Source organism: Hyaena hyaena, unplaced genomic scaffold (genome assembly GCF_003009895.1).
Source record: "Hyaena hyaena isolate Hyena2069 unplaced genomic scaffold, ASM300989v1 scaffold_152, whole genome shotgun sequence".
NCBI lineage: Eukaryota > Metazoa > Chordata > Mammalia > Carnivora > Hyaenidae > Hyaena > Hyaena hyaena.
The window spans coordinates 235,473-250,240 of NW_024080784.1; the positions used below are offsets into that span (position 1 = coordinate 235,473).

The 14,768-nt window shown below is 36.4% G+C and overlaps 1 protein-coding gene across 2 annotated transcripts in view; it reads left to right on the forward strand.

Annotated features, from left to right (window-relative positions):
• RELN (reelin) overlaps positions 1-14,768 on the forward strand; it is a 544,526-nt gene that overhangs the window by 146,446 nt on the left and 383,312 nt on the right. For both annotated transcript variants that reach the window (XM_039239122.1, XM_039239123.1), the window contains exon 3: positions 7,110-7,245. In XM_039239122.1, coding sequence (XP_039095053.1) covers positions 7,110-7,245 — 136 coding nt within the window. The remainder of the gene's footprint in view (positions 1-7,109; positions 7,246-14,768) is intronic.

Here is a 14,768-nt window from a genome sequence, read left to right on the forward strand (position 1 = left end):
AGTTATTCATATTTAAATCAAATGGAAAGATTTTAAAAATGACTGAAAGGAACTCTGTAATTCATTTTCTCTATTCACTTACAATATAACACTAACTTTCCAAACTAGATTTGCAGAAGGGTCTATTTTTTATTATGTGATGGAAGTCTTTAGATACCCCTTTTAAGAAAAGAGCAAATGATAAACAATAAAAGCAAATAGAAATCATCTTAAATGTTTTTCTTATCTTCCACTTCTTATGTAGACATAAGTTAATAAATTACTAAAATTTCCTGAGAAAACATTCTACCATATTTTCTGAAAGTGTTTGAGATGATAAAGTAATATTTTAAGTTTTCATCATTTTTATGTATGGAAGTTACATTTTTCACATACAAAAACTGTAATATTAATGTACTTGCCTTTTCTTTGGAAATATCTCATCCACAGATACCTCAGTTCTGAAAAACCATGAAAAATAAACCAGAACATGTTTCTACCCATTAAAGCATGAACCATGGAAAATTACAAACTAAACAGATTTGAGTGAGCCACACCTTTAATCTATAAAATATAAAATAAACCCAAAAAGAATGTGTCATTTTCCACACTACATTGGTTATTTGGGGTAATAAAGTCTTCAGTGTGTTTCCTAGAAATGAATAGCCTACATTTTTGTGAGAATCTGTATATTTTATTTTAGAGATGGGGGAGATTATAGAAATTTTAGTTACAGTTCTGAAGATCCAAGGTGTGCACATTAAAAGGATAGAAAAGTATTCCTATGGGACAATGGAGTTCATACAAGGTTTAGTCACAAACTTAAAATAACTGAAGACTTGTCAAGGAAAATGACACCTCAGAAGGCAAAGTAATGTGTATCACTGTCTTAAAAGGAATCATGGAAGCAACTTTAGAATAATTAAAGACATCATGGGCCTAGTCTTACAGAAGTATAATGTAGATAAAGGAAGCTCTGGTACAGATATATCTCCTTCAACCACAACTTTGATTAAGAAGACAAATATTAAGATATTTTTAAACTTGATATCCAGTGGTGTGAATGACTTAATGAATTTAAAACACTCATACTATGTCAAAGAGTTATACTGACTATTTCTGTTTTTTTAAATGTTTGTTTATTTTTAAGAGAGAGAGAGAGACAGATTGTGAATGGGGGAGTGTTAGAGAGAGGGAGACAGAATCCGAAGCAGGCTTCAGGGTCTGAGCTGTCAGCATAGAACCCGATGTGGGGCTTGAACTCACAAACCATGAGATCATGACCTGAGCCAAAGTTGGATGCCTAACCAACTGAGCCACCCAAGCGCCCCTGACTGTTTCTTAATATAGAAATTATAACTAGATTGTGAATATTCTGTTGTTCAAGTGTATATACACAGTATTCAAAAGGAAAATGTATTTATAACATAGATGCTTTAAAACTTTGCTAGACAAATTACCTATCTTGTAGAACTTCAGAGTTTGAAATTATGCTTTCCTTTCTTTGCCCAAAGGTAGATTAGGAGAGCTATACTTCTTGAAGTGATGATTTTCTCTCATAGTCCATAGTATGCTTCAAAAAGTATAGCTTTTTTCTCTGAGGAAGAAGTTCCCCATGAATATTTTTTGGATAAGAGTTTATACATAACCACACAATGAACATAAAGTCTTTAGTATTACTACAGATACACACATATACATATAATAATACATGTAATAATTACCTGTATCTCTTTGAGATACAGGTAATTAAATTCTATTATACTTCCTATTTTCCCTTTTCCTAGTAATATTAAAAACTCAATATATATCCCATTATCCAGCATGAAGCAGGGAAAGCACCATCGTAAATTTAAATTCATTATCAAATTCAAATTTCAGTTATCCCAAGAATAGGTTCCCAAATCACATACATTAATTAGTTGGCATATGTCTTTCATGACACAAGCCATTAAGAAGATCACTATGGCAGATGCAGTAAATTGTGTTTCATAGACCCCTGGAAGCTGAGTCTGACTGCTTATTCTCCCAGTTCTCATTTTATATTTGCACCTCTGTGCTTGTTGTGTTTGCCTTTGTGAGACATCCTCCCATCTTTCTTCTGGTTAGAGTGTACTCAGAGAGCCATGGAACTGGAGCGGGGCTTAGTGATCACGGACCAGCAGTTCACAGATGTCAGAACTGAAGCTTGAGAATGGGTTCCCTGACAAGATCATGCAGCAGTGCGTGGCAGGGTGAGGGACAGTCTCTTGGTTCCCTGCTGCCTCATATAAATAAAAACAAATACAGGAAATCTTGGCTTTTCTCTCAAGACTCAACTCCAGCCTCCCTCTTTAATATCTGACTGAATAGCAAGGACACTGGTTTGAATTCAGGCTATACTATTCACTTTCTCTTTGAGCATGAGTAAGTTCTTTTATCTCCATTGTCTTTACCTATCAGGGTCCTAATAGGTAAAGAGAAGATAACAGCTCCTACTTCATAAGGTTAAGAGCCTCAAATAAGTTCATATTCATGAAACACAAAACGGCAGGCCATACATAGTAAGTGCTCAGTAAGCATCATTATAATCATTATAACTGTTTATATTAGTGACTCTTCTGTTTTATACTTTTCACAAATACCATTCATTTAGCACTTACTTATTCTCCAGATGTTTTATTTAGAATATTAGTTTGCTCCAGTTTTCTTTTTCCAGCTCAGGTCATTTCAAGATAGGGATTATGTCCTATGTGTTTTCTATGTACTTCCACAGGGCCCAATAGAATGTTTAATCCAGAACAGATATATTGTATGAATACTGTAAATACTGTTTTTTTCCTGCTGGTTGATATTAAGATGAATGGATTTCTAATTGTTGTAACTGTGGCCAACTCTTAGATATTTTCAAAGACAATGCCAATTAAAATGTGGTAATCCATATGTCCATCCATAGATGAATGGGTAAAAAAGATGTGGTATATATGTGTGTATACATACATACATACATATATATATATATATATACACACATGCACACACACAATATAGAATGTTAGCTGTAAAAGAAAGGACATCTTGCCATTTGCAGCAACATGATGGACTTAGAGGTTGTAATGCTAAGTGAAATAAGTCTGACAGAGAAAGACAAATATCATATGGTTCCACTCATCTATGGAATTTAAGAAACAAAACAAATGATTGGGGTGCCTGGGTGGCTCAGTTGGTGGGGCATCCAACTTCAGCCCAGGTCATGATCCTATGCTTCATAGGTTCTAGCCCCGCGTTGGGCTCTGTGCTGACAGCTTGGAGCCTGGAACCTGCTTTGGATTCTGTGTCTCCCCCTCTCTCTGTCCCTCCCTTGCTTGCACTCTGTCTGTATCCCAAAAATAAATAAATATTTTTTAAAAGGAAAGAAAATGAATGAATAAACAAAGAGAAAAAGAGATAAAAACACAGACTCTTAAGTACAAAGGACAAACTGGTGGTTGCCAGAGTGGAGATTGGGGTAGGGTGGGATGGATAGATGAAACAGATAAAAGAGGGCTAAAAGTACACTTGTGATGAGCATGGAGTAATGTACAGAATTATTGAATCATTATATTATATACCTGAAACTCATATAACACTCTACATTATATTATTATTATATATGTTATAATTATACTTCAATTAAAAAGTAAAACTAAGTAAAATGTGGTAACAGTATAATATACTCGTGCTCTTTGTTAAAAAAGCAAAGAGCATAGCACACTCATAGTGTGTGAAGGTACATAAAAGGGGCCCCAGAATATGTGTTTGGGTAAGAATAGTGGGTAAAGGTTAGGATAGGATATTTTGCATTACTATCAGGCCCATTGTGTCAGTCACTCCTGGATGCTTTCAAACTGTATATTGGTACCATGTCTATATTATTCTAAACCCCAAAGCCTGGACAACATTTTACTAAGCCACATTTTTAATGCATGTTCTTGACTACACATTGGAATTGCTTGGTGAGCTTCTGAAACTCCTAAAACCGGCTTTATCCCAAACCAGTTGACTCAGAGTCTCTAGGAACCAGAATTTATTCCATCTCTTCAGATGGTGCCCCTGTGCAGCCATGTTGGAGAGCTGCTGTGCCAGACTGTTGGATTTCAAAAATGTTGTTCTCTGGTGTATTTACCCAGAGTAGGGGACGATGTAACTACAACAATATAGCAACTTTATAAAAGGTCATGTAGTAATATGCAGCCTAGACATTGACTCACTTTCTAGGAGAGGTTTTGAAGAATAGGGAGATATTTGAGTATGAATCCTGTTACCAATGCTGTGAAGGCCTGAGACCTTAGTTTATTTGATTCATTTCCCTTCCCACATGATTGTGGCTGGAACTTTTGTTTTCCTTTTTGGTCAGGCTGACTCCTGAAGCTGTGTCATTTTCCACACACACAGAATTTCTGCTTTATGCCCAACCAGAGTTGAGTGGCAGTTCCTGAGTCAGGGCCACTGAGTTTCCTGTGGCACTCTGTGATTTCCCTGGGAAGTCTCTTATCCTCCCTAACCTTGTGGTTTCTCTGACTCAGTGAATTTTGCCTCAAGACACAGCTTAAAAAAATGAAACCTTGAATGTGAAAAAGGGCATCTCTGGAATATGTCAAAATATATAGACCTGTTTTTCTATTCCTTTGTCCAATATGACCTATACTTATATTCTAGAAGATTCTATTTCACTAGGTAATGTACTATATGAGATAGAAGTTCTGTTGTTTTTTAAATTTTTTTGAGTTAAATCATTCTTGTATTTATTGAGAAAAACATTTCTTAAATATCTGTGATGTGCCATTGTGATACTTGCTTGGAATTTAAAAATTAAATTTGCAATCTCCCACAGATTTCTTGGAAAGATGCTCAAGTGCTATGATGAAGAATGTATGAACTGTTAGGATGACATGTAGGAAGGGCACCTATCCAAACATAGGGGGCACTGTACTAGATATTTCTATGTGTATTGAATCATTTAATTCCCACAATAATTTTAGGATGGAGGGGACATGGTATTTCCATTTTATAGGCAAGAAAACTGAGTCTCAGAGATAGTAAGTCATTCACACCTAAGTTCACAAATCCAGGAAATGAATTTTTACTTAATTACTCATTCCTGGCAATGTTTTTATTCATGTTTTTATTAATGAACTTTGTTTTTAGAGCATGTGTAGGTCACAGCAAAATTGAATGGAAAATACAGACATTTCCCATGTACTCCCACTTCCCCCACAACTCCCCACTATTGGCTGCATCTGCACTACAGTGATATATTTGTTACAATAGATTAACCTACACTGACACATCATTACCACTCAAAGTCCATAGTTTACATTAGGATCACTCTTAGTGTTGGGCATTGTATGCGTTTTAGCAAATATGTGATGACGTGCATCCACTATTATAGTATTAAATGGAATAGTTTCATTGACCTAAAAATCCTTTACGTTCTGCCTATTCATCTTTGCCTCTCTCCTAACTCCTGGCAACTAGTGATCTTCTTAATGTCTCCATAGTTTTGCCTTTTCCAGAATGTAATATAGTTGGATTTATACAGTATGTAGCCTTTCCAGATTGGCTTCTTTCATTTAGCAAATTGAATTTACTTATCCATGCCTTTTCATGACTTCATAGCTCATCTCCTTTAGCCCTGAATAATACTGCATTGTTTGGATGTACCACAATTTATTTTTCCATTCACTTATTGAAGGATATCTTGGTTGCTTTTCAGCTTTGACAATGATGAATAAACTGTTATATACATCCATGTGCAGGTTTTTGTGTGGACAGAAGTCTTTCATTTGTTTGGGTAAATACCAAGGAGTGTGAATCTTGGGTCATACGGAAAAGTATTTTATTTTTGTAAGAAAATGCCAAACTGTCTTCCAGAGTGGCTGTACTGTTTTGCATTCTTACCAGCAAGAGATAAGAGTTCTATTCCACATGCTCACCAGCATTTGGTGTTGTCAGTGCCTTGCACTGTGGCCATATAGTAGTGAACTGGCATTTTGTTGTTGTTTTATTTTGCCATACTGTAATGGCACATAATGTTGAACCGTTTTCATATACTTGCATCTGTGTGTCTTTTGGTGAGGGGTCTATTCGTGTCTTTTGCCTATTTTTAAAAAATTGAGATTATTTTCTTATTATTGTGTTATTGATTAGTATTTTATAACTGAAGTAAACCTAAAATAATCATATTATTAAAAAAGAAAAAAAAAACATCTCCTGATAGTTCAGCAAGGAGCTGACCTGGTGCCCGCAGCTCGGTCATGGTACTCTCGTGTGGAATATAAGCAGTTTTACAGAATATCAACATAGGATAAAGCCACCTTAAAACTGATGGCTTGAGCCAAAAACAAGACCACTTTGTAATCATCCCTGAACACAGACATAATCAAGAACATGGTGCAAATCACAAAAATGACCATCTCCCTCTTGGTGCTAACATGACTCTGCTGCTTTTTTATCAGTCACAACTTTAGCCTATGCCATTCCTCATATCTCCCAGATAAAAATGATTAAGATACTCCGTGATAAAATTGTCCCACTTTCTGATAACACCACATCCAGAAGCAAACCTACCTATCCTTGTAACCTTCCCAGCAGGATTAGGAGGTCCCAGGATGCAGGACTTGCAGTACTAAAGTCAGGAAATTACCAGAACACATTGATCACCCTCCTCTCTAAAATAACTTAACACCCGCACAAATATTTTAATAAGGCCTTGCTAACATCCTCTTACTGAGGTACTTCCCAAGTAATTACTCAGGTAATTCCCAAAAATATTTAGTCTTGTTTGCTGTAAATGATTCCAATAAATCCAACCTCATCATATTATAGGTGTGGTCCAGGTGGCCTTTGGTGACAGACTAAGACCAGTCAAAAAAATCAAGCAAAGCAAATATAATAAACAGTTAAATTAGTAGATTATTGCTTAACAAAAATGTTTTAAATGATGAACATCCTTCTAACAACACAACGGGCAAAAATTGCAAAGCTTACAGGAAAACATGATGAATCTTAGCATAAAAGAAAAATGCCCAGAAAATCTTGTTCATGCCATGATAAGAAAGACTTTGTTTTGTTTGTTGTTATGACACCCTCACTTCCTTTCTGTCTCTCAGGAATCATGTCTGACCACCAGTTCGGTAACCAGTTTATGTGCAGCGTGGTGGCCTCTCATGTGAGTCATCTGCCCACAACCAACCTCAGCTTTGTCTGGATTGCCCCACCTGCTGGCACCGGCTGCGTGAATTTCATGTAAGTACCCAAACTGTCTGGGGCTGTAGGGAAGGCACATATACCTCTCATGGGATTACATACAGGGTAAGTATTAAAATGTAGTATTTCAACAAAGTTGACCTTAATTAAAGCCACTAATCTTGGTATCAAAAAGAGGTCAAAAGCATAAAAGAGGCTACTTTAGCAGTTTAATTTTGCATCTTTCTTTATACTTCAGGGGTTCTAAATTGGATTTTAGCTGACAAAAATATGGGGTGCCTGGATGGCTCAGTTGGTTAAGCGTCCAACTTCAGCTCAGGTCATGATCTCAAGGTTCGTGAGTTTGAGCCCTGCATCGGTCTCTGCTGTCAGCACAGAGCCTGCTTCAGATCTGTTGTCCCTCTCTCTCTCTCTCTGCCCCTACCCCGTTTGTTCTCTCTTTCTCTCTCTCAAAAGAAATAAACTTTAAAAATATACAACAAGATAAAATTATGTGAAAAAATCAAGGCAGTAGGGAAATAAAGTATAAAAACAAGTACAAAAAATACCCTGAGGGTCCATACATGTTTTGGAGGAAGATCACAAATTTAGCTTTTAGCTTTCTGGCCATTAGTGCCAAGAGAGAAATGGAATCAGTTAGGTGATTGATGGTGGTAAGGAATCAGGGAGTCATTAGAAACTTAATGACTCTTTCATGTGCTTTCATTAAGAGGAAGCTGGGGAATGCAGTGAGCATTGTCCCAACAGCATCCTTAGTTATTAACACTGCACAGTGGTTCAAAGGCTGTGACTTGTGACATGTCTCTGTAAAAACTATATCCTTACCCCTGGCCCAGAATCACTACTCCTTATACTTTATAGTCCTACCTTTTTTATACCATTTTTTTTTTACTTCTAACACATAATATAATTATGTATATTATTTATTGTCTGTCTCTTCCTACTGAAATGCAAGTTCCTCGAAGGCAAGAATTTTTTTCTGCTTTGTTCACTGATTTGCCCCACCTGTCCAGAACAGTCTCTGGGACATTGTAAACATTCATGAAATATTTGTTCAGTGGATGTGTAGGCCAGTGGGATACAGCCAAAAGCAGTACAGAAACAGCTATTCAATGGGCAGTCAGGCAAGAGAGCTGGAAGGCATCTTGAATGGTTTTCGATTCTGAACCTTCTGCTCAAAATTCCATAAAACCTGCATCCTCTAAAATTTACCACTACCTTTCCTTCCCTATTAATAACAGAGTTCAATGTCAAGGGTCCCTATGGCTCCCACATCACTGATTATATACTTTCTGTCTATTCTCTGGGTTACCCACGCTGCAAGCATCAGATTAATCCTGCCCAGCTGATTGACATTTAATCCTATCATTTCTCCTTCAGAAAGTTGTTCATACTTGAGCCTTTTCCTTCCAGTACCTTTTGCTAAGATGATTACAGTAGCTTTCTAAATGATCTGTTCACCTCTAGCCTATCTCCTCTAGTCCATCCTGTACATTGTCGTCTAGTTTGTATTCCTAAGGCACAACCTTGGTCACTTGAAACTTGGATACCTTAAACCTCCTTTCTGAAGACCAGCCCTTTGGCTTGGGTTTGAAGAGTCTTCCCAGTCTTGTTGCTTATCATCTTCTCTCTTATCTCCCACCTGACGAACTTCCTGATAGGGCACAACTCCCTAAACATTCCTTGCTTTTCCTTTACCCCAGAATGCTTTTCCTCTCCACTCCAGTTATTAAAATCCTACCCATTCTTCCAGACCTGTTTAAAATTCCATTTTATCTAAAGCCTTCTAAGACATCAGCAACAGAAGTGATGTGTACTGTTGCATTTTGTTTGTAACTCTATTATAATGCTGATTACATTTTACTATATGCTTATTGAAGTTAATGTAATGCCTTTGTTATCAGATTAGATTGGACAGGGATACATTTTTATTTCTTTGTGATTTCCCCCATGCTTGGTACAACATCTCACACATAGAAATCACAGAAAACGGTCCTTGAATTAAATGATGTTCAGTGTTCTCCTTTCCTTTAGTTTAATAGTGATCTCTGACTCCTTCAGCACACTCTATCTTACTCACGTTGGCACTGCAAAGGATAATTTAAATTCATGCTATGCATAACTTCTTCATCTAAAACAAGAATTACTTTTCTGAGAGCTGGAGCACAAATAAACCTATGTCAGCATTATACAACTGCCTATTTCCAAAGAGATGTACTTTTGAATTGAATCTGTTTACAAGTGATATTTGATGGCTTCTGGCCTCACTGTTTCCAGGGTATCAAACTCTATTTTCTTCTGAGAAGTAACTTAGGTAGTTTTTAAGTTTTAACCCAAACATGTTTTCTTAGAAAAATGCAGTTTGGTCAGAGTAATATTTATTGATTGAGAAGATGTCTGTATGCCCTCACCCATATTTCCCCATAAAATTTAGTGATGCAATTTGCACTTTGTGTCATTCTTAAACAGTTAAGTATGTGCTTATTATAAGCTATACCTGCTTCCTATGTGGTCAGGCGCTTTTGTTGACCTCTTTCTGATTAGTTTATGAGAGACTACAGGAAAACTAAAGATCGAACTTGGACCACTGAAGAATTTGAGATTTTTTGAACTCAAGTCTTGCAATTTCTTCCCTTTATTTTTTCCTACAGTATTTATGATGTGCTCAGTAGAGCTACATATAAGAGTTATTATCTGTAATTAGTATGTGCCCAGAAATACTTGAAGGGGATTGTTAATATTCAACATTAACTTTGAGTATTAAATAAAAATAACACAAAACCTATGGCATTTGGTTATAAATATACCATGATTGTCTCTTTTCTTACTAATCCCCAAAGTTAAAGTTGTCATTTTTTAAGGCAAGAAGAATTAAATTTTGGAAGTGGAACTTCTGCTATGTTTATAAGCTTTTGTACTATGTTTTATGTAACTTTTTCATCTTGTTAGTTAATGCATGTCATTAGTTAATTTTTCACATGTGTTTTCTTTTTTAACTGGGCTCTACATCTCCCGAGGTCAGGAACTATCTATAGTATTTTTATTTACCTAATAGTTCCTAATACTGAAACTATGGACAATAGTAGGCCCTCAATAAATATTTCTTTTTTTAATTTTTAAGATTTTTTAAAAATGTTTTTATTCATTTCTAGGAGAGAGAGAGAGAGACAGCGTGAGTAGGGGAGGGTCAGAGAGAGAGGGAGTCACAGACTGAAACAGGCTCCAGGCTCTGAGCTGGCAGTCAGCACAGAGCCTGATGCGGGGCTCGAATCCACAAACCGCGAGATCATGACCTAAGCGAAAGTTGGACACTTAACCGACTAAGCCACCCAGGCGCCCCTAATTTTTAAGATTTTTAAATGTTATTTATTTATTTATTTTGAGAGAAAGAGAAAGAGCGTGACTAGGGGAGGGGCAGAGAGAAAAGGAGAGAAAGAGAGTCACGAACAGGTTCTGTGCCGACAGCTCAATATGGGGCTCAATCTCACACACTGTGAGATCATGACCTGAGCCAAAATCAAGAGTCGGATGCTTAACCGACTGCGCCACCCAGGTGCCCCAATAGATATTTCTTAATAGCTAATACTGATACCATATTTCATTGGTTCCAAGATACCGATTTTTCTTATATTTTGGAATCTCTGAAGTATAGTTGCATGTTACCTTTGAGGGCATCTTACAATTGGCAGTCCTAATTTTATTTCTTAATATCTTACAATTGATATCTTGGATTTGAAGAAAACCAAGGCAACTAATATTTATCATTTACCACCTACTTGGTCTCACTAAAGTTGGCAATTAAATTGATGCTGCACCCAGCTTAATAACCTGATATTAATACAGCAAATATATAATGCATACTCTGTGATTTTAAAACCTAGTTCTCTATTTAAAATTCTTTAAAGTTTATTTATTGAGAGAGAGAGATAGAGAGCTGAGGAGGGGCAAAGAGGGAGAGAGAGAATCCCAAGCAAGCTCCATATTTAACATGGAGCATGACATGGGGCTTAATCTCACAACTGTGAGATCATGACCTGAGCCAAAAACAAGAGTCATATGCTTAACTGACTGAACCACCCAGGCATCCCTCTATTTGAAATTATTTTTTAAAAAATACCCAATAGTAAGAGTTATAGAACATTTGAACCAAAATCCAAGACAATTATATAATGTTCTCTGTGTGCTTTTCCTAGAGAAGAGTAAATGGCCCACTGTCTGACTAAACCAGATTTTATTGATAAACCACTTAGCCACAAAGTCATTTGGGCCATCTGTTTACTGGCTTTCTCGTTAAAAGTAATCAAACAAGAGAGAGAAGGCAGAGGATGGCCTGAGGATAAAGTTGCTGACTGTACTAGTACAGATGTATTAAATGGGTCAGTAACTGAAATTATTTTGTCATTAGTTTTATGATACCTGTTGATATCACATTTTAAGTGATAATTTCACTCAGAGAACTGCTTAGTATTCAGATCTTACATCAGTATGTTTTGTCTTTACTTTTGTATTTGATTAGTCTTGAGTGACTAGAAAGCCTCAGGTTTAAAGAGGCATTTAATTACCCAAATTTATTGGATATAAATCCCCTCCCCAAATCCCAAGGTCAAGGTGGGGTACAGGGAGAAGAGAGGATGGAGGAGGAAGAAGAAGGAGGAGAAAAAGGAGGGAAGAGGCAAAAAGGTAGAGACAGAGCAAGGAAAGAGGGGAGAAAAGGAAGGAAGGAGATCTTCCAGTCATCTAACCCAAAAAGTTAGTGAGAAACTACCCGGTAAGAGAGGTTGTAAAATAACAACTATAACATTAATATTTTTGAAAATGTGAGATGTTAGTAACTTGCCTAATGTAACTCACTCAATGGTTGAAACAGCTTGGATTCAGAAGGCAGGCCACTTTCAAGCAGGTGATTTTTGCTACTTCACTATAGTTAGCTCTAAAATGATCTCTTATCTATTTTATTATGGCAAAACATCTCATGGTATTGATACAGTGAAAATTAAATAGAGTTGGTAGTTGGTATCAGCATCTCTCAAAATTAAAAAAAATGTAATGTTTAATTATTTTTGAGAGAAAGAGTGAAATGGGGCAGGGGCAGAGAGAGAGGGAGACACAGGATTTAAAGCAGGCTCTGCACTGACAGCAGGAAGTTTGATGTGGGGCTCAAAGTTGTGAACTGTGAGATCATGCCTGGAACTGAAGTCAGACATTCAACTGAATGAGCCACTCAGGTGCCCCAGCGTCTTTCACATTTTTTAAGTGGCCAACATGTGTTTCCTAGCCTCATTTTGAAATCTAACTCTGTATAGAAATATATTAATATTATCTAATTCATTCAAATATCGAGAGGCCCCATTTTGTTTGTTTACATTATTTTATTTTATTTTAATATTTTTTTATTTATTTCTAGGAGAGAGAGAGAGAGACAGTGTGAGCAGGGGAGGGTCAGAGAGAGAGGGAGACACAGACTCTGAAATAGGCTCCAGGCTCTGAGCTGGCAGTCAGCACAGAGCCTGACGTGGGGCTCGAACCCACGAACCGCAAGATCATGACCTAAGCGAAAGTCAGATGCTTAACCAACTAAGCCACCCAGGCACCTCTGTTTACATTATTTTAGTGCCAAAATATTTACTGAAAATTTTCAAATCTTTTGAAAATGTTACATAAAGTGAGCAAACACAGGGAAACTAATGACAAATCAGACATTGGAAACTAGTATCTGGGTAAGTCCATGAGTATATGTAGGGGACAAGGGAATATCTGTGAGCATTCACTATGATTAAAGCATTATATTAGGCTCTTTTACAAATATAAGAGGCACCTGTTTAAATTTCTGCAGTGTCGGAGAGCACATTAGATTTATATGTCAAACCTGGGTTTGATCTTCATATGATGATGGGGGTTCATTCTTTGGATGCTGATTACATCCCATTCCTTATCATAAAGGGATTCCAGTAGGGAGGAAATGTGTGCATTATAAAGCCAAAACTTATCACCGTTAGATTTAGGTTTAATTGTTTGGACAGAGATGCTAACATCCTATTAGAATTAAAATGGAACATTAAAGAAGATCATATTTGTGCCTGAATTAGTGACAACTTAACCACAAGTAACTCTCAAAACTAAGAACAGAACTGAACCAAGCAGTGTTCTATTTAAGATACTGAAGCTAAGCAGAGTGAACTCACTGAGCAAAGAGGTACACAGGTGGACTGTATCTGAACTTTTGACATTTTAAGAGAAGATTTTCCTAGAAGACTCATTTTGAAAATGTACACTAAACAAGAAAACAAAAAAAAATCATTTTAAAAACTGAAGACACTAGCAGTTTCTGAATACCAGACAGGCTTGAAATAATACAGATGCAGAGATTTGAAGTGTTGCCTTGAGTGTATCTCAAAAGCCTTTAATTTTTGATGAGAGCCATTTCCACTGTGTCTGGAGGATTCCCCAGCAAAGATAGCAGAGTTGCCCATTTATTTCTATCCATCAGAAGGAAACATCACAGATGTATTTGCCTTGTTATTTGAACATTTGAAATAAGATCAGGGACTCTCCCATGGGTGCATTTATTGGGAGTGCATTCATACCTACAGATAGGGATGCCAACAGTTGATACATACAAATGTTATTTTACTTTCTAGGTTTGCATAGCTTACTGCAAAAAGTAAATTACGTCTCATGTAAGGCTAAAATGATTGTATCCACACTGTTCAATAAAACCAGATATGCTGTTTTCCATAGGAGAAATTTTATCTGTCTCTTAAGTCATAAGCCTCCGATTTTTTTCTGATGGTCTAGTTTTCTAAACAGGCATTTCCCAACTTGAGACAATTATTTCAGTGCTGGTTAAAAATGTGCCTTTGAATGACGGAATAAAAAAAATATCTGCCCTTAAAAGTAAATGGCCAGGGACCCTGATGGTTTTTACTTCCCTGTAGGCCCTGTTTTTCATCAAAGTTAAGTAACCAATAAGGCTTGGACAAGAGACAGTTTAAGTTCAGGGACTAATGTGTGTTCTTATTTGTCAATTTATCAACTTTTTGCCAAATGAAGTCGAGATGCTTCCTGGGGATTTAATTTTAGGGAGTGCAATAACATGTTGAGATAAAATATGTCTGTTAATCTCCAGGAAGGTCTGAAAAAATTATTTACATTATATTAATTATATAACATATTCTAAAAATTTAACATATATTCAAAAGGCAATACTATTCCTTTTGTTTTAGCTGTTTCCTTCTCCTTTCCTGTCCCCTCCTTCCAAGAAACTGCAGTGTAAACCGTCCTGGTTATATTAGGGCAGTTTACTGGGATTTCATATGATACTTTTCTTCATATCAGAATCATAAGACTCTTGGCAAAGTAAACCTACTTTATAATCAGAATATTTTTCTATTTCACTAATAAATTTGTTTAGCTAGGGTCCAAAGACAGACCCACATTTGTGGAATTCTGTCCCATAGCAAGTAGTTGTTAGTGAATTTGTTCTTTTTCTTTAACCTCTGCTTTTTTTTCCTTTCAGATAGAAATATTTGTTTTTCCAAATGTTAGGTCTAGAAGCAAAAACA